Genomic DNA, 20668 nt, shown 5'->3' with positions numbered 1-20668 from the left:
GACATAAAAAATAGTAATAGAATTGATGAGTTTAAACATAAATATAAAGGTATGTGTGAATCAAGATATATGCAAGAACAGGCTTAATGATTAATTAGATGGAACATTGTGGGTGTGGTGTATGAATGTTAATACTCTGTAATAATTCTTTAGTATATTACTTGTGTGGTGTAGAAGATAATTATTTATGTAGAGATACTGCTTGTAAACCAATGATGGTAAGATGATGTCAGGGGGTAGGACTGGATAAGTCTGACTTCTTCCTACTCCATTCAAGCATGTACTAGGTATAAGCAAATTGATATTGGATTAGCATTTGTTGGATATGTGTAAAATTATGTGTGTTGACATATCAACTGTCTTTACATGCTTGAAAGAATAAATAAATAAATGTGTCAGCTCTTTATGGACAAAATGTTTTTGTCATTTGGCTAAACTTTTACAGAAGAAAATAACAGTTTATTGACCCATCTCACACAGTATAACATACAATGAATTTGTAAGATTGGTGTTAATGCACAGACTATTATCTTGCAGCTATTCATGATTTTCATTATTTCTGAATAATTCCATTTTCTTTATGAATACTCTGTTCATTGTTAATTTAAAAAAAAAGTCAGCACATTGTGTAGTGAACAGTGCTTACTACAAGTTTCCAGAATTATTGTTTTGTCTGACAAATGGTCCAAAACCCAGAGGAGTTCAAAGAGTGAGGCGAAAGAAAACATGTGTTATGTGAGACAGTAGTGCCGGCCTCTGTCTTGTCCCTTCATAAACTACTGAAATGTATCCTGCCCTGTGGGAGACGAGCAGTGGGGTATTTTTATGTGTGGACACACACAAACAATGTCACAAGACACTATCTTATGTTATGTTAGAATTTTGCTCAAAAGAAGAGGTGAGCATAAATCTAAACTACTCTAGGTAACCCAGAAGGCTCTGCTGCTGTGCAGAGATTTGGATCTTTGAAGGTCTTTTACAAAGCACAAAAGACTCTGATTCCTTCCCTTTTACAAGATTTTAGACGTGTATAAAATTCTCTCTGCCTTGCTGAACTGACGTGGAGTCTTTTGGGTTTGTTAATATTAATATCTGTGACTATGTAGGATGGGTTTCACTTCAGCTCCATTTGATTCACCTTAGTCGTGTATTTCATATTCTGACATTTTCAAATCTTTATTTACATGTGCACTACCAACAGGGGGTTCCATCCAATTATTACACATCTCAGGAACCTACAGTAGTAATAGTGTGTTTATTATATGAGGTAAGTCTTGCTACATGAATGATTTTTATAGATTTTTGAGAAAGGTCTGGAACACTACAATTTCACAAGAGCTTTAGGCTAGAATATGTCTAGAGATGCAAGTTCTTTAAAGCATACATACACACACACACACCTCATCTCACATGACACTGCGTTGACATTGCCCACTGCTATCTGCATTTACAGTTTACACAACCTAAAAATGGCCTCGTAGGTATTATGGCTATGACATACTGTATGTTTGTGTGCTTACACATGTACATATAACCACACACACACACACACACCATCAGAACCAGATTAGTGCCTCATTTATGTTTTATGAATGAGGCGCCTGTAGAGAGAGAGACATTAGTGGCGTAGGTTAGAGGAATGTCAGCTGATAATGCTTTGAATCTGACATATAAAAGGGAATATTTTAATAGCATGTTAATAAATTATCAATTGGTGACATTATGGCAACAATTACCATGAACTGCTCTTCACAGTAAGAGCGAAGAAAAGATGAGGAATGCAAAAGGTTGAGATCCAAATCACATGAGCATGGCTTAAAGGCTAAAGTACACAGTACCACTATTTGTTAGTGAATCACACAGTAGCTATTTTAAAGCAGTTGGTCACTGTCGTGCCTGCGTTGTTAACCAGAAGTAATGCACAGTATTAACAGAACTATAAACAACATGTTCTTGAGACTCACTAACAGTCTGCCAAGGAAGCTGATGTTTGGCTGAAGATCTGTAGGATTGAAGTCACACATTCTCTTATGAAAAGGCAAACACCTAGCACCTAAGCATTTCAGAGGACAAACTCCATATTATACATCATCTCTTATGCTTATGCTAGACACAATAAATCTCCAAAGTGTTCTTCATTTTCATAACCAATTTCCTAAGTGGGGATGTACAGTGCCAGTGTAGAGCTGCTTTTAAAGTGAGTCCTCATATCAGTGCATTAAGGTTCAAGATTTTTATTTGCCATTTATGCATAAACAGACAGTTTAGGCATATAGGGATTTTTGTGCCAGGCTCTCTTGGAGTCAAGTAAAGAGTTAAAAGCCAGAAAAAGAACACCTAGTCTAAAAATAATGATACATAAGAATAACATAGTATTAAAATGTGAATGCCAAAATAAGATAATAGATAAGTTAGTGAATTTCAAATATTGCATATAGTATTTCACATAGTGGAATTGGATATGGTATTCCACTTAGTACATTACAGTCTGTTTTACAGCAACAGTCATATTGTTTTTTATGTTTTAGCCCATTTAGTGCATGGAAAAAACCCAGGTTATTATGATCAAAAGTTATGTATTATAGTTTGGTGGCCTTTAGCAACGGTAGTAATTATGATAAGGAGGATGTTAGGTGACACTATATAGAGTCACAAAGTCGGCTGTAGGACAAAGTTGGCATGGTACATAAAACACGAGACTTTTCCCCCAAGGGAGCGATGTTGTGTAATGTGTGTTTTTCACCTAACCAAGAGAAGTGTTTTTATATGCTTAAATGTAATGAAATGATGGCAGTCTCATAATTGTAGCGGCATGTTTATGACAGATTCCATGATGACAGAACTCTGCTACCTTTGCTGTTGATGGTTCACTCTCTTGACCCAGCTTTCATCTTTGTCTGAGTTCTGATTACTTTCACCTGCTACCTCTGCCTATTTAACTTGCTCCACCCAATCAGTCAGTGCTGGGTTGTCACTTGATCTGAGTAGTACATCCAGCTTACCTGTCATATCCTCTCCTGAGTGTTATTTGTTTGTTCCTGTAAGAACTGTCACATCAAACTCACCCGTCTGCTTATCTGTTCAGTCCATTCTCCACCTACATGGTGAAGCTGTCTTACCTACAGTCAACTTACTTCAATGGTCTCTTCTCTGTAAGCCACCATCTTACCCACCGCTCCGCCCCTGTGTTTTGTCTCTTGCACCATTCACCTGCAAAACCAGCAAGTCTACGTTTGAGTATTTGAGACATATTGCCACAGTTTTTTCCTTGTTGCAAGTGGTTCACACTCACCATCCATCTCTAGGACAGACAGCTTTTTGGAGCACCCTCTGTTGGAGAAACCTGATCACTGCAACACCTTCATGCACTACTCTGTCCACAGACTTGCTTTGCACTTTCTGAAAATCGCTATAATAAAAGTTCAGATTTAACTGGTCTCTTGAGTCATGCTGTCAGGGACTGAACAGTAAGGCAGAGGACACAGCTTTTAAGTAAAAAAAAAAAAAAGGGTTTTTTTATTCACCCAAAAATAAAGAAAAAGTACAAACAACATCAATATCAAATAAACTGGGTCCCTAAAAGAGGTCAACAAAAGATAAGGAAACTCAAAATACAGCAAACTAAACTACACAGTACTTCAAACAAAAACCAAATGGCACAAATGAGGGAACATATATACTGGCTGGGCAAGCCATTAACACACACAGGGAATGGACAAAGGAGATGCTCCTATGGGTTGTATGAGAGGGAAAAGTTGTATCAGTTGGTGGACTAGTTGCACCTGCATGCATATCTTTGTACTTTTTGTTACAAGTTAGGGCTCTACTTGGATCTACATTACTCCATTTGTCTAATCTCTTGTAAACTTTCATCATGAACTACTGAAAGTTAACTTTCGCATGAAGTTACTGTTGAGAAAACAGATTATGATGACCAAATGCAACAAAATTCAACATGGTACAGAACTGATTTGTTTCTGTATCAAGTCTATAACCCTTTTTTGCCATTAATTAATGGAAACATGGTCCATCTCTGTCTGAGACTTTACTGGTGCTCACACTGAAGACGGCAGATGTTGTCAGCTTCTTTCCTCCCCCAGTTAAGTAGAACAAAGTGTTTCCACTGTGACATCTGATTAACGACAGTCCCCCTGGGAGTTGAGGGGGAACAGTAGCAATCCTCTGCCCACAGCAAATCCATTTAATGTCACCGGTAGCTATTGTAGAAATGCACACATGAGTTCATTCTTCATCTATTCTCCATTATATTTGAAGCAGCTACTGCTGTCTTTACTCAAATAATATATCGCTATACATTTTAAAATGTGTATTTGTAAATTAAGATCCAATAAAATCCAACTTCCTCTCCATGTACTCGTCTGTTGGGTTGGAAAAGGAACCTTCTGCATATTACAATACATTTTCATAAAAAAACAATATAAGTGTTTTACTAATGCGTCATATGCACAGTTTGGAAGAACATGTCCTTAAATAAATTTGAAGCACCAAGCAGTAAAATCCAGCATGTTCAGGATTTAAAGCCTTTACTGACAAAAACAAACTGTGATTATAGAGGTAAATTTAAATTAAAATTTGAGACTCTTCTCATTTGTAATTTATCCCGTTTGGATCAGTATCAATACATGAATCTCAGTACATACAATTTTTTTTCCCATTTACTTTCAAGCAGGTGCAACTCCTTGTCATCCGGTAATCACACCCCAGTGGGTAAACAGCTGGAACCACACAAACATTTTTATATACTACCATGTTGCTGGCTAAATCAGAGAAACTTCTTGCTCATGTTTTGACAAGGCCTGATCACAATACTATTATAATATACACTCAACTAGCTGTAACGTTGTAGTTTGCATCATTATGGAGAACAGAGGCTCTTTCTGTCACACTGCTTTTTTGAAGTAAACCTTCCTAAAGTGCACAGATGATTAAAACAAAAACATTCACTGTTTTAAGACACAGCGAGAAGATGCATAGTACATACAGTACAAACAATGTAATGAGGCATCAAGCTGTTATAATGCTTTAAACTACCACAACATATGGTTTCAAAGAATTATACATTGACACCAAAGCTCATCTATAAAGAACAGAGACATTTACAGCATGTGCATAATGACGGCTGTGATTTGATCAGATGCCCAGACAATAGTTCGTTTATTGTAGCATTAGAAACTGGAAGCATGGGAAAAACAGCTGGGCTGCCCCAAAGTAACTAAATCAGCCTATCAAGACTTCTTGGTTGGTTGATTTAATTTATACAAAAGCCATATTATAACTAGAATTACTGCTTTGCAGTTGTATAGTCATGGTGGTGATGGAAGGGAAAGTGCATGTGGTTGTGGGGGAGATAATGATAAATGGAGAAAAAGACAGAAGAGGAGGGAAGAAAGAAGTTGTCAGATAGAATTAGGTATTAGTGGTGCTGAGGGTTTCCTCGCCTATTTACTCTGCCTTCATGTATCTCAGATTTCACAACCACGCACAGTTTCACACATACACACACTCATGGCACATTTTCACTCAAACATAGTTCTGCACAGATGTCTTTGGGAAGTGCTGTTAATTCCCTGTTAAGTTTTTTTAAGAGAAGCCCTAATTATCATATCCTTGATAGCTTCAAATGTAATTTCTCTGTTTATTTGTTCATGTCGAAGGCTTTAATTGGCACAGAAATATGTGTGCTTGTCCCTCGGCTTTGCAGTATAGCACTGTGTTTACAAGATGTTGTGGAGTGTTAAGCAGAGCTGTGAATGTGTGATTCACTGGGAGTGGGAGGAAGTGGAGCAGACATTATTCCTGAGGCTTATAAAAAGAATCCTTTGAAAGGTCATTGTTTTGTATGTGTTTCTTTTTTTGTTTCTTTTTTTGTTATCATGCTATGGTCAGTCTCGACCAAACTGCAACTGGCCCTCACCTTGATTCTGTAGGATGTAAACTATAAGCTTGTGTACTGGGGTGTCAGTACGGAGAGCTGCTGCAGATGACACCTCATGATGTGCCAGCTCTTCATAATTAACAGTCAAAGGCAGCCGTATTTGTGGCTGCTATTGTAACTAGGTGTGGCTTAGTCCATGGACTGCTCTGTAGTCTGTGATGTGATGTGACGACGGTGTTACACAATAAGAGCAGCAACTGAACTCACTCAGCAGTCGCTTTATCTTCCTGTCCTTGTCTGCTCTCTATCTGCGTCTTGGTTTGATTGTGTCATCCTCAAACAGTCCTGTCTGTCTTTCTGCCTGCACACAGAGATGGATGAAGCTTGCTGGCCCTTCACTTTGCCTGTTTCTCTCTCCTCCTATTGACTAGGGTTTATTGAGTTCCTTGATTTGACCTAATACGTTTGATCTTAAACCTTTGAGCTGCACAGTTGTTTCTTTTGCACATACTGTAACTAGAAGATGACTTTTGCCAATCAGATTGTGATGCAGTCAATCAGGACTATATTTTCACCTTTCAGTCTTTAAGATCTACACATACTTTAAACATAATTGAAGTGCATACTTTTTCAGAGTTGACTGAAATCTACTTATTTGTAATCGGTGGCAAAATTTTAAGATCAAAGAGACATGGAACAAAAACCCAGCCTCCATCTTATCCTTGCTAGACTTATGAGGAAAATAAAAACTGTGACTGACTGTAGACTGGCCTTTGTTCAAATACAAAGTTGAAGAAAGAAAAGGCTATTACAAATGACTTGATCAACATATAGTCAGAGGCTGGCAGTATAAATTCAGTGCATCAGCATAAAGTGGTATTACAGTATGTGCCAAGATATGACCATTCACAGTGAAATCACTCTTGAAAGCTCAGAGCTGTGATAGGGGGAGAGCTTTGCCCTAGTTTGAGTCTGACACAATTATGTAATGCTTGAGTACCTGCAGTACCCATGGCATGACAGCATCTGAATCTGGGTAGTGAAATGTCCAGACAGGAAGTGCACACCTCTTTTCAGTCCTGTTATGTGGTGTGCAACTTAATCTAATCTTGAACTCATTGGGTTTTACTGAGCTTATGCACTCATTTGCTTATTTAGCATTCCACTGGTGCTTCTTTATTTCATCCTTCTCTCAGCTTGTTTCATTCTACCACTATCCCTCCTTCCCACTTTCCTCCATCACTGTCTCCTCATCCCTTTCTTTCCTGTGCTCCCTCTTTTCCAGCTCTCTTGCTCTATTCCTGGTGCCACATACCAAATGGAGGGTGACAGTGTGCAGCTGTTTGTTTTGTCCTCAAGACAGCATCTTAAAAAAAATCTTAGTCTCACTCACTCACTCACTCACTCACTCACACACATACAGACAAAGCCAGGGAATGGCACAAACTTGTCTTTCGTCTGTCACGTATAATAATTTTAAGATTGAGTTACATTATGTGGTTGGCATACATGATGCAGTTAGGCATAAAGGTGTTTGCAATGAGAAGGATAACTTATCACAATCTAACAACACACCAAACTGTCTTTTGTTTCTCTCTCCTCTTCTTCAGAGAGCAAAGCTCTCTGCTGCTTTGCAGGACAAAAATAATCTGGACCTTGAGTTGATCAGCCACCACCTGAAGGCATCCAAATATGACCAGGTAAGTCATTCACACACAAGGACAAACACACAATGAATATTAGTTGTTGACTAGTCAATGATCAAGAGTAAAATGTATTTATTATGCAGTACTATTGGCATTGGATGTTATCATCATCATATGTTATGTGTTGCCTTTTCATATTTCTTTTACCTCTTTATGCTTAGAATAATGTTTAGGTTAAATCTCTAACGTCTGACATGTTGTTTGGCATGCCATTAAAGAAGTATCACATACAAACCTACATGTCATTGCTCCTTTTCCTTTTTCCTCGCCGTGTCAGTCTGATTCTCACACTCCACATCTGCTATACATAAACATTCACAAAGAGACAGTGACCATCTGTGATGCTAGGCCATTAGCTTCTCTGGTGCTAATAGCGATTTTCACAGAAGGAACAGATTTGACACATGTCCAGGGACTCAGATCTTTTGCTCCACCGTGCCACACAAAAAGATGCCATCTGTGCACTGACAAGGTGGGCACAGAGATAAAAAGAAAGCAGGGCAAAAGTGAATGAGCGTGACTGGCTTGTAAGGGCAGTCAAGACAAAGACGCAGGCAAAATGAGTTGGACTTTGCAAAGAGAGAATGAGAGAATTAAAGTGGAAAAAGAAAAACAATGTACGAGTGTGAAACTAAGAGACGAGAAACAAGGCAGTGGTGATATAATTAGAGAAGGCAATGAGAGAAAATAAGTGTCCCTTTTGTTGGGGAATCTTGAGCATTCAAGAGAATTAATATAAGATTTTTTTGTGACAGTTTCAAAAGAAAATTAATATTTTAAGCCTCATAAACATAGCATTTATCAATATAAAGATTCTTTGAATATCTAGAAAAGCAGTCTACAAATAAAATGTGTTGCTGCTGTTATTAGTCTGCTTGAAAAGAATAATTATTGGAATATAGTTCAGAAGATATTGAAGCTTCCGGCTCCAGTCATAAATTCTTCTGTATGAAAGAACTCATTTCCTCTGCAGCAGTCTAGTTTTGTGGACTTTGAGTAAGCGAGTGTATCTATTGTGCACTCATCTGTTTTGTTAATTAATGAGAAGATGGGTGTATAGCTAAGGGATGAGTCGGCTCGGTCCTATCAGGTCACTTTTAGAGGAACCGGCTTAGCTCTAGGCCTCTGACTGATGAAGAAACGAGATGCAGAATGCTCACGTCAGCAAGCTTTATCTCATCAAGGCTACATGGAAAGTGTGCTGATGAATTTCTCGTCAGACTGCGAACTCCCATTCAACCCTTCAGCCAAAAAAGCAGCCTTTATTCTTAAATGTAAAATGTAGGCCTACTGCGGGAACAAACCTCATAAAAATTGCATGCTTGTTTTACTCTGAATAATGGGCACATTCCGAAATGCTTCAAGTAGAACAAAGAAGATATTAAGGTGCTTTTGTGTGTGTGTGTGTGTGTGTGTTGGGGGGGCTGCTGGGTGGAGATCTTGTCTTAGGCATGAGCAAGACACGCAATGGGCCTGGTACTGTGTTACGCTGGAAGGCGTTATATCAGTGAGGGTAGACTAAACGTTAGAAACACCTCTGAGGTTACATAAATAAACACTTTGACCTTGACCTCTACATCTTCACTATCAAAAAAATCACCTTTTATAGTTGCAGTAAAAACAGATCAGTCTCCAACCTCTTGAAAAACACAAAGAACTTTGTTCGACTTGGATTCATGTAATTTATGAAGGACCGAGAAGCGAACAAGTTCACAAAAGATTATGATGATGATAATTTTTAAACACTAAATAAACATTACCCCTCTGTGTCAGAGCTGCCCCATCACTGGCAACTTTTTTTATATATATTTGTTGTTCTTAAATGAGCTTGTAAATATATTGACGCGCATGCGTGTGTGTGTGTGTATCAGATGTAAAATGTCAGTCGACCATTAACGTCAGGTTTACTGCCCTCTAACTGTAGCTCATCTTCTTTACATCCAGAAAAACTGCTGTTTCCCTAAACTAGACACAGCACAACAAACCCCACATTCATACTTAGTAGACATTAAAACACTTAGTGCTGTACTTCTGAACATTCACATTACTTATAGTCTCATTACACTGATGATGGGGCCACAATGTGTCTCCAAGCCTAAACCCCCTTATGGATTACCATTTGACTTTTGACTTTTGGCCCCTAGTTCAGACTTTCAATGGCCTATTCCTTTGTACTTTGGATTTTTGAGCTCCGGGCTATGTGTACTGGAGGATTAAGATCCTGTTGGTCAGTGCTGCAACAGATAGAGTTAAAAGTCGTACACTGAGACACCTCACTCCACCTCTATCAGAGGTACAGCACCTCTGTCACTCTTGTTTGAGCAAAAAACTGGTCGGTGGCTTTAGATACTTGCCAAGTTGTACTTTAGGGTCAGCAAAGTAGGCACATTGATTTTCAGGAATCTGATCAAAGTAACCTTGTCATTGCCGTTCCCAGGTTTTACAATGGCCTTGGGCCTAATTTTAGCTGGTCAGGTAGTGATGGGGCTTGACACCAGAAGGATGTGGCCTTCACAGGAACCTGTTAACAGGTTGTGGAGGCAGGACTGCAGCTGTAGGAAAGCAATGACCTGAGTTTGGCTTTTGAGGTTACTGCATCAGAAAATTCCTTTAGCATCTTCTCCTGGTCTTCCTCTTCTTCTTCTTGGTCACGGACGGGTGCTCAGTATATTTGTTTGAATACCATTTTTAAGTAAAAATGTCCATTTATTAACCTTTAAGGCCATTTGTACTTCATTTTACACCACTACTATTTGGAGAAGCTGATAACTGGTTATTTTTCAGTCTAAAATTCTGCATAGACAGCGTGCAGTCATTATGTAAAAAGTGATGCAGTGTTATAGGATGTTTTTAAAAAAAATTAATTATTTTACAGCTTTAGCTACTTTATTGATTAAACATTTGGCACAAAAATATATGTATATCTTACTAAAAGATAAAGCTTTGCTACAGAACAAACTTCAAACAAAATAAAGTGTCAACTGGCAAAAAAAAAAAAATTTTCATCAATTGTCCTTTTCCTTTCAAAAATACAAAAGATTTCATAGTTCCAGCTATGGAGAGTTGTTGCATTTTGTTTTACTAAATTTAAGGTTTTAATTGTATTTATTATAACACATTTCAGCTATTGGTTAATTTAAACAAGCACAAGTGAAAGTTTCATTTTGTAATTTTTCATTGTCTAAATGTTTAGAAACCAAATAATGAATTAATCAATTGATCAAATAATTATCAGACTCATTCATAATGAAAATAATGATGAACTGCAGTCCTTATGTAAAATGATCAAGCCCTGGTTCCTCCTACATCAAGTACAACAGCAAACTTCTGATTTTGCATTAACACATGCTTAATTACAACAACACCACCACCAACAACAACAACACCACCACCACCACCACCAGCCACGAGCTCAAGTGAGATTACAGACAGATGAGGGAACTCGTGCTTCTTCAGTGTTTCAGGCAAGGCTCTAATTTTAAATTATAATTGTGAATTCTACTGAGGCACCAGCATTAAAGTTATCAGTGTTTAACCTTTGCTCATGAGCTTATTTGGGAAAAGGTTGGTTTCATAAGCTCCTGCTCACTCACTTTTAAAATTGCCCTCAAAAATAAATGAGACCCAAATAATAAGTACAGATGTTAATGTAAATACCGTGTGTGTGTGCATGTGCACTGACTTTAACGTCTTTAACGTCTCTAACTGTCTTTTATGTCCATTTTGTTATCAGTCCTTTTAACCTCCCCTTGCTCTTTTCTTTGACTTATCCCTTCCTCCCTTGTACCTGGACCTAGGTGCAATCAGACTATGAACAGCTGAGACAGACCTTTGCTGTAGTGAACCAGGAGAGAGACGTGGCCCAGCAGCAGAGGAGCCAACTCCAGGATAAAGTGGAGAACCTGGAACAGGTTCTGAAGGTGAGGCATCCCTCCATTTTTGCATTTTTTATCCCATGTACCCTTAAAAAGAAATATCACTTATATTATCCTTTTAATATAGAGGGGAAGATAAGAACCTGGAACAAACTTTAATTCAATTTCAATTTAATTTCATTCATCTCTTCACTGTCTTCTTCCTCAATCCTTTAATAACTTTATGTAAATTTAGGAAAATCCTGTTTTGTGATCTCTCACTAAATGTCAACTTTCAGTCTTTCTCCTGAATCACAGTGCTGTGGTAGATATTATTATCTGGCAAAGACTGGAGTAAAAATAAAAAAAAGATCACATGGCCAGCTGCAGATAACTTAATGTCAAAAAGCAATTTGGAGTGTTGACAGAGAACTCAGAAATCATGTCAGTAAGTGTTTCAATGCAGAGTTTTAGCAAATAACATACCTGAAGAAAAGTTTTTGTTATTTCATGATGGTTGGGTTAAACGATTTGCCATTTTTATATCTGTCTCTCAATGCATACATTTTCATTCTCTACCCACAGTTTCCACAGAAGTGAGATTTAGATTCCTTCAGCAGTTTACTAGATTATGGATTAATTCAGGAATTGATGCATCTAGGATAATTTCACCCAGATCTTTCCTCTGAGAAATACAATTCTGTATGTGACCACTAACTCTGTCTGTCCACTTTTTCATTTACATACCGTTCAGCTCACTGCATTTGTCCAATTTCTCCATTAATTTGCTGTTGACTTCAGTGGTTCATGTGGCTTTGCACCATCCATCAAATTTGGACCAGATTTCCACCGCCTCTCTTGGAAATATTCCCATCTACAAGGTGTTTGTTTTCTAAGAAAGTATAGAAGGAAAGTGATACAGTGTATGAAGTGAGGTGTTATTGGTTTCGTGGAGAGTCTCTTTTTCAAAGTGTTGTGGTCAACCAATAGTAATCAGACACAATCTCACTGCACTGTGAGAAGCACTCTCATTACATACCCTCAGCTCCTCTCCTCTGCTATTGATTGTCTGTTTGTCAGAATATTTGAGAGAGAAAAACTGACCTGCTCCCTAATGCAGCAAAGAAAAGTTTGTGACATTCACATTTTGTATTGATTATGAAGACATGGTATTTGGAGAAGATGAAAAGGGGTGATGTGGGTGGAGGAAGGACAAAATGAAAAAAACAGAAAAAGATGATTTTTTTTAGGAGTCAGTGTTAGTTTTAAAGTTATATAATCTGGTAAAAAAAGGATTATTATAATGTTGTTGGGGAATTACGACACTAGTCAGACATCTTATTCTGAGCTTTTCTTTCATAGCAGAAGTTATAAAGGGCAACACACAAAACAATCATAGTGGCCTTTGAATAAAGCGGTCTGTTTCACTTGTCAGTGAAGAGGGCAATCCATGTAACGTGGAGGCAGGAAAACACTACAATAACAAGCCATTAATATCTATTGTTTCACATAGAATAGTATGTTTAAGTTTCAACAGAAGTAAATCACAAAAATGTATTTTTATCCGTAATGTGTAACCAGAAGTTAAGTCTCCAGCTTTGCTAGGCAGTAAGCTTCAGGTGTGTCTTTACAGTGTTGTGTATGACAAATACCTTCCTTTTTCACCACTTTGTGTTGCATCTCAACTTTCTTTGAGTCTTGTGTGATAAGAAAGTTTGGCAGTAAGTGCCAGAGCAGGAGGCTTGTAAAAGGAAGGTTGTTGGTTTGAATGCGGTGACAGACTGAAAACATCTGACTTAGAAATTGAATAAGTGAACAAGACACTTGACATGCAGCTGCTTTGGTGCCAAGTCTTAGGTCTGTTATTGTTTTAACATGTTAACCCCCCCCGCTTTGAAAAATCATTTTCACTAAGACTCCAGTGACAGCTCCTCAGCCAGCCCAGTCCTCTGCAGCTTAAACCATCTCTACAGAGCAGTGGCTGCCTCCTCAAGAAACCTCAAAGCCACTCTGGGAGGTAAAGAGGCTTTAATTTGTTTTCCAAGGGAGAGAGGCCATAGAGAGAAAATGATGAATGTCAGAGTTTTTTAAGCTGTCTTTTCTTCTTAAGCTCGCAAAAACATGCGTGGCCTTAACTCTGCTTCTGTGAGATGTGGCAACTGGTTGCAACTTCATGGATAGATATTGTATAGTCTATTGGAAAAGTGTAGATTTGGCATCAGTGTGGGTGAGCTTGTCTGACAGTGGCATCTGAGTTAGTTTGCAGTATATACTAGTCTGAATGTGATGGATATGCATTACAAATTACATAAAAGGCTCATACTGTAGGCTATAGGTTAATGCTCTTCATCCTTACTTTGCTTCAGCGAACGCAGCCTGATGCTGTAAAATGTAAATTTAAACCAATAGTCTGATGTTTTGGGAAATACGTTTTTGCTTTCTTGCCGAGAGTTAGATTAAATGATTGATACCACTCTTTGTAAGCCATTTTGAGGCTGCAGCCTGCAGACAGTTAACACAGAGACTGAAAAGCAGGGACACAACTAGCTCCCTGTTTAAAATGTTAACTTCTTTATACTTACTGTACATGACAGTAGCATAATTTGTTTCATGTAATTTTTAAGCTCCAAAAATAATGTGAACATTTCATAATATCACAGTTTCCCTCATTCATTGCTTTGCTGTGAATACTTAATGTTTTTAGTTTGTTTTAATTCAGCTGATCTAACCAGGCTATTGCTTTTGGTCTTATTTTGACAATTTTGATATCACAACCTGTGCATTTTTATCATGTCAGGATATGTAGAACTGCCTGAAGCTAATTGCATTCAGGTAGGTAGGGTTCAATTTCCTCAAAGGCACCTTGCCAGTGTGGGAGCCAGCCTACTGCAGGGCACATCCTTCTCTCAGTGCAGTATTTAGATAACAAACTACTGTATCTGTCACAATCAAGAAAGAAATCATCTCCAAATAACATCCTTCAGTAACTGTATTTTGCACATCTCTCCCTGCCTTTCTTATCTGTTTTCCCCAGCATATGCATGAGGCTGTAAAGCTGAAGCAGCAGCTGCAAATAGAGCATGAGCAAGCCTTGGTGGCCCTTCACACCAAGCAGAAGGGGCTCAATCAACTGCAAAAGGTACGGCCATATGAAAAAGGCAGAAATAGCAAATGAGTCATTGACAGCTTAATGTTTATACGTCTGACACAACCGTCAGAACGGCGACTTCATGTCAGAGCTCCTCACTTAGTTTCATTGATGTCAGAAGCTAGTTTTTGCTAAATTACTGAATCACTACCACTGTATCAGAAAATATAGTGATTCCGGAAACCATTCTTAAATTTTGCAGATATTTTTAGGAATGCAGTTTAGCTGCAACACTTTTCATACTGATGGTATGAGCTCTCTGCTGAAAATGTTGCCTTGGTAGTCTTTAATAGATTCACACACCTTGGGAACATCTGTCAGTGTGCTGACATAACTTTTTTGGTGTCAGATGTTCTCCCTCTGCTGAGAAAGTAGTCAAATAGAATTTCAAATATCACAAGAAACACCTGGACTTGTATTATGAGTTCTTTTGATACTCCAAATATTGAAGACATTAAATTATATATCTTACTTTTTATCAAGTCTGGCTGAGGCTTGGTTGCTCAAATTACTGAGTGCTGGTTATTTAAAATTACAAGTGTATATATTTTTACTGTATCATGTCTTAAATACACATACTCACCTTAAGTGCCAGAAGAGCTCAGACTTGAGAGAGTACAGTGCCGCCTGCTTTCAAACCCAAACAGGACAGAAATTGGTTCATCTGCAGCCTTTGTGTTACGTGCCGACAGCTGCTAGCTGGCGTCAGTTCATGAACCGAGAGCTGAGATCAGGGTGCAGAGTCATTTATTTTAGTATGTCACTCTTGTCTAGGTCCACTATGAGTTAGCTACATTCAGCTGAGGTTATCCATGCTGAATTACCACAGACAGTAAAGTGAGATCTAAAGGATTTAAACAACTTTTTAGCCAAAACAAGAACAGATACAAGAAAATACAGTGCGTACCTCTGAAAATGCCGCCCCCGTCCCAACATTCAACATGGCGTGACCTTTGTAATAGAAAAACAGTCCAAATTATGTCCAACCAGAGCCTAAGTGATTTATACAACTACACGGAGGTTTTTAATGTTAAAACTGTGCTTTTGTTTCATTTAACAGCCACTATTTAAACACCAATATTCTCCAAAATAAATCAGTGAGTGTTCATCAGAGCTGTGCCATCATGAATAGGCATCACTTTAAGTACCAGTGCTGCGATCAGCCAGTGAGACTCTGTGTGGGAATTGTGTTGACAGTACATCAGCTGTGTGCTGTCTATGCTGCCTCATGGACTGTGATCACAGTGTCAGCTGTCACGCTGTGTTTCTGTGTGTTCTCTGCAGGCTCGGGTTCAAACTGACCAGGAGCATGAGGAAGCAATACGCCTGTTAGAGGTACTGTGACATGAACAAACAAACATCTGTATCCAGCTTTTCCTCAGTCTGACCTGTGTTAAATATAGATTGCCTGTCTGTTTTAAGCTAATAAAATAAAGCAAAAAATCCTCAGGATGTTTCATGTAGTATTGGATAGATGTTAAATCACAAATCAACAACTGATATCTGTCATTTTCAAAAGCATTCTGGCTATTTGCTGCGACACTCCAGACTGTGGCCAGGTGTATCCTGTTTGCTGTAATTATCCTTGAGCTGTGTCTAGGACTAGACTGGAGTCCAGCTGTGGTAAATTGAATTTATTGGGCATGTTTAGACAGCCGTGCATCTGTTTATTTAAGGTCCCACAGGTTTGTATATCAGAATGAAAACCAACCCATGACGTCCAGTGAGCTCTGTGTAGATCTACATAAATGTGTGACAAGGCATAAGTTAGAACACGGCTGCAAAAGCCACGTCTAAATCTTTGAGCATTATCAAGAGTGAACTAGTCTCATTTATTGTGAAGTGGAACATGGGTGTGGATGGTGAGTGTGTACATCATTTAATGTTGTGCAAGAAAGAAACTGTCTTGGTTAAACTGGACAAACAGATGGACATTGTTAGCAGGACTTGTTAGGAACAATGTCAGAAACTTTAACTGCTGCCTCATGGCTTCTGTCATGCTTCCTACTGCTGTTGTGGTGTAAACTATTACTCCCAACTTTATCACAGCTGCAGACTCACACATCCCATTAATCCACTGCCCAAGCTGACCTTGAATTCTTTTAAAAATGTTCCTATGCTTTAATCATTGACCTGCTGTGTTTCATCACTGTCTTTAAGTTTTTGGCTCATCCACTTAAAATTACTTTTCTCATTTCATTCTAAAACCTTTTTTGTCATGACAAGAAAATGTAGGCTATATTGATGTAGTTCAAGTGAGGTTGTGTTATTATCCATCTGAGGCAACAGCACTAATATGATTTTACTGAGCAAGCTCAGACAAACATCAGAAATTTGGTCAGAGAAACTAACTCCACTGTCGGTTGGTTCTCCTTACAAATCCATTTAGATAATTTATAGTCTTTCACAGGCCTGTTTTTGTACACTAATTAGCAACCACACATTTGAACTAGAATAAACAAACCAACCTCTTTTCTGTGAAACCACAGTCATTAATCTTTTTTCCTTTTTGGTTGTTAAGTCTTTTGTTTTTAGTTGTTTTTGCTGTATTGTTTCTTTTGTATATTTTTTCTGCATTGATAAATATATTGTTGGTTTACATTACCTTTCCTCTTCATTAGTTAAAAAAAGCTTGTTTGCTTTTATATTCAGTAGGTTTTTTATTCTTTTCATTTTACTTCTTTCTTTACTTTTTTCTGTGTCCCTACTTTTTGTCTGGACAGAAGAAAAAAGACAGAATGTTTCAGGTATATATTTTCCTCCCTGATTAGCATCAATAGCAGTGCAGTTGACTCTACACATCCATGTACTTTGATTAGATGGCAGTGGGTTCAAAGAAACATTGTGCTTTAAACTTAAAGATGGCTGTGTAATTGGTTCCATGTTCAGTCAGCATCAACAGATAACACTGATTATTCTTCAGATGACTATCTGTACTGTTAGATATATAAAGTACAGCCCATGCTTTTGTGAGTTAGAGTGAATCTTCCCTCATATTTCACTTCTTATCTTCTGCTATCTCTTGTTTTTTTTTCCTCCACTGCCTCTTCATGACCATTCCCACCTCCATCTGCTCTTTATATTGTGTATCAAAGGTCAAGAGTTGTGGCCTGGAGCACAAATGCAGGTCACAGAGTGAACACTTTCACCAGCTGTCCAAAGAGCTGCTGAATTTCCATTTGCAGTCAGATACTGTGGACATCTGTAAAATTAAACCCACCTCCACAACCCAGATCTCCCTCTCACCAGACAGGAAACTCCTACAAGTCATCTCTGGATTCAGAGCCCTTTCAGAGACAGGTGGGTCAGTAATCAGACCATAGAACCAAACTTTGTTTTTGAGCAGTTTAACAAAGTGTTAATTTTTTACACCTATAATGCATTATAATTTTCTTTAGCCGTAGTGGTTGTAGTAGTATTTATGGTTAATGGTGATATTATGTCTTTATTCAGTGGTGAGGATGATTCTGTGTTTTAATAGAAAAAGAAAATAGTACTAAGACAAGGTTAAATGTTTACTACCAGTGGGGCCTCCCATTCTAAAAATGTATGCACTCTAGATAAAAGCATCCACCAAATTACATGTGATCAAAAGGCTCATGATCAGAATGAAATGAGTCAGAGTGATCTGATCCCCAGATGGCTCACAACAGCTGGTTTAACTCACTCCTGACCACTTATGGTATTATTCCTTATTCATGATCAATAACCGATCACAGGCCTTATGTATGGCATGAATGCAGTTTAGCACATAGTATTCTAAAGACACAGTGCAAGCTGCAGAGCAAGCAGATACAGCCATATTAATGATGTAGATTTATACAGTCTGGCACAGACCACAGGTCTTTGAATTGCTGGAAATCCTGTTTCATCTTTCTCTTCACTTGAAACAGAAGGGGGACTCGATGCTTTTGTGCTAATGCATCATATTACTCATTCACAAACCACAAGAACCCAGTGATGCAGTGGATCCATGTTGTTCACTTATTTTCATTTCCTCGAGGAATTCGGTTATTGTTACACTGCGGTTATCTATTTTGTATTTCCTGCATTTTTTAAATGCCCTCTCAATCAGGACCTCAGTGATACAGGTATTGAATGACAAATTCTTTGCAGATGTGAGGTATTAATGAAGATAGAATGGCTTTTGCCATGAAGAGTGTATGGTGTACACTCACTTCAGTGGGAGATCAATAACTGTGCAACAAGCAACAAAGGGCACAGAAGGAATAACAATTGCTCTTTATTTGCTATGGAAATCAATCTCTCCTAGGCAATGAAAGCACAGCAAACACGTCGCCACTGATCTCCCAGTTCTTACCCTGCACAGCGCAGACTGGAGACGGAGAACGACAGGCAGGAGAACTGCTGTCTGTCATACCCAGCACCGTAACAACGGACCAACCCAGCAGCCTTCGACGGCTGACCCAGTTGGAGGTGGGTCTGAGTGACACCCGGTCACTAAATCTCATCACGTTAATGCACATTAGGCTGTCTCACATAATCAAATCTTCAGACTTAATGGTTAAAATGGTGTGATAGACCACCTTACTTACACTTGGATATTGTTTATGAGTTGTACATGTGAATAACATTTATCTTTGGTTTTCTTGTTAATCTGTAGATGGAGGATGAGACCATCTCATCACCCAGGTCCAAGCCTCGCTACACAGGCCAGGTCCGCCTTTGCACTGCCCGTTACAGGTAATGAGACCATCCTCAGAAGTCTGATTGCATCAGCTTTAATTTAGATAGGGTGGTGGAAGGGTATTGTTAATATTGATTCAGTAAAATGGCAACGTTAATATCAGTCCACAAGGTAGGATAAACTTGGACTAACATATTAACAGCTTCTTCTTTCATTTGTAATAAAACTTAAAGATCCTACTGCTGCCATGAAAACTAAAAACCAAAAGCTATTATCATTTCTCCTTTCAGTTATAACCCTTATGATGGACCAAATGAGCATCCTGAAGCGGAACTCCCCCTTGTGGCTGGGAAGTACCTGTATGTGCATGGAAACATGGATGATGACGGATTCTATGAAGGTGAGAAGGAAAACAAGACAACACAAGTGCTGTGTTTGAAGTTGTTCTTAAGGTGGAGATGAACTGGGAACTATCAGCATTAACCGGCATGTTAGTCTGAAGCAGGTATATAAAATACACTAAAATATTGCAGTCTAAAAATCAAATATTGAAGTACTTTTCAAGTTCTGTGATTGTGTCTGATTCCCTGTCAGCTGCTGTAGCAAGGAATGCTTGGCTGTCACAACAAGTGTGTGCGTCATCCTGCATTAATTATGTCACAGTGAGACAAAATGCCAGGAAGTATGTGTCAGTTCACTTTAATCCCCTAGTGAATCTGTTCCCCCTCTAATATTATGTTTGGCCTCTAAATCATTTTAAAATGACAAAGTTTGTAGAGCACTGACTGTTGTGTAGGTACAGTATGTATTGCTGTACAGAAAATTTTGTTGACTTTGTACTGTTTGCCCAAGACATGACAGTACAACATCAAAACGTGATGCTGTATAAAAGGACTTGAATGCTGATGCAGTCATCACTGTAAACACTGCTACGAAGGCGGCTCTTTAAAGGTTGTGTAACCGTTTGTCATCTTGGCCTCATACTGTAAATGTCCATCATATCACTCATTTTCCTGTGACCTTCTCTCTCTCAGTTCAGTGTGTTTGTGTTTTGGTTATGTTGTCATGATATTACTTTTTTTTAAAATGAGGCACCTTCATTTTGTGCACAGATGATGGCGCCCTTGTTTTAACCTCTTATTATTTTCTTTTTTGAAAGCTCTCGTATTTAAGTTGTCAACCTATTTTATAGCTAACACAATCATCCATCATTGGCAGCCTGTTACAACACGCCTTTGTCGGTATTTTTAACTGATTTTTACATTAAAGTTAGTCTTGCACTACTCTAGGTGGTTGCATTACTTTGTTTACCACACATGTATTTCAGACTTTACACTAATGTGGAGGAACACTCCAGTGTCACCAAGAGAAAAATTGCATACCATTTATAACTGGTGATTGGAGTGATTTTCATGT

At 38.4% G+C, this 20668-nt stretch overlaps 1 protein-coding gene across 10 annotated transcripts in view; it reads left to right on the top strand.

The window, feature by feature from the left end:
• rimbp2a (RIMS binding protein 2a) overlaps nucleotides 1-20668 on the top strand; it is a 65112-nt gene that overhangs the window by 28496 nt on the left and 15948 nt on the right. For 7 of the 10 annotated variants that reach the window (XM_020609795.1, XM_020609793.1, XM_020609794.1 and 4 more), the window contains exons 4-11: nucleotides 7507-7596; nucleotides 11400-11522; nucleotides 14491-14595; nucleotides 15889-15939; nucleotides 17700-17904; nucleotides 18878-19041; nucleotides 19229-19308; nucleotides 19543-19652. In XM_020609795.1, the coding sequence (XP_020465451.1) occupies nucleotides 7507-7596; nucleotides 11400-11522; nucleotides 14491-14595; nucleotides 15889-15939; nucleotides 17700-17904; nucleotides 18878-19041; nucleotides 19229-19308; nucleotides 19543-19652 (928 nt within the window). Of the gene's footprint in view, nucleotides 1-7506; nucleotides 7597-11399; nucleotides 11523-13388; nucleotides 13474-14490; nucleotides 14596-15888; nucleotides 15940-16296; nucleotides 16467-17699; nucleotides 17905-18877; nucleotides 19042-19228; nucleotides 19309-19542; nucleotides 19653-20668 lie in introns of those variants that run through there. The other 3 variants (XM_020609796.1, XM_020609799.1, XM_020609797.1) reach the window with 3 other exon arrangements.

This window comes from Monopterus albus, unplaced genomic scaffold (genome assembly GCF_001952655.1).
Source record: "Monopterus albus unplaced genomic scaffold, M_albus_1.0 scaffold102.1, whole genome shotgun sequence".
NCBI lineage: Eukaryota > Metazoa > Chordata > Actinopteri > Synbranchiformes > Synbranchidae > Monopterus > Monopterus albus.
The sequence above is the reverse complement of the archived record's forward strand: the minus strand, read 5'-3'. Positions and strand labels throughout refer to the sequence as shown.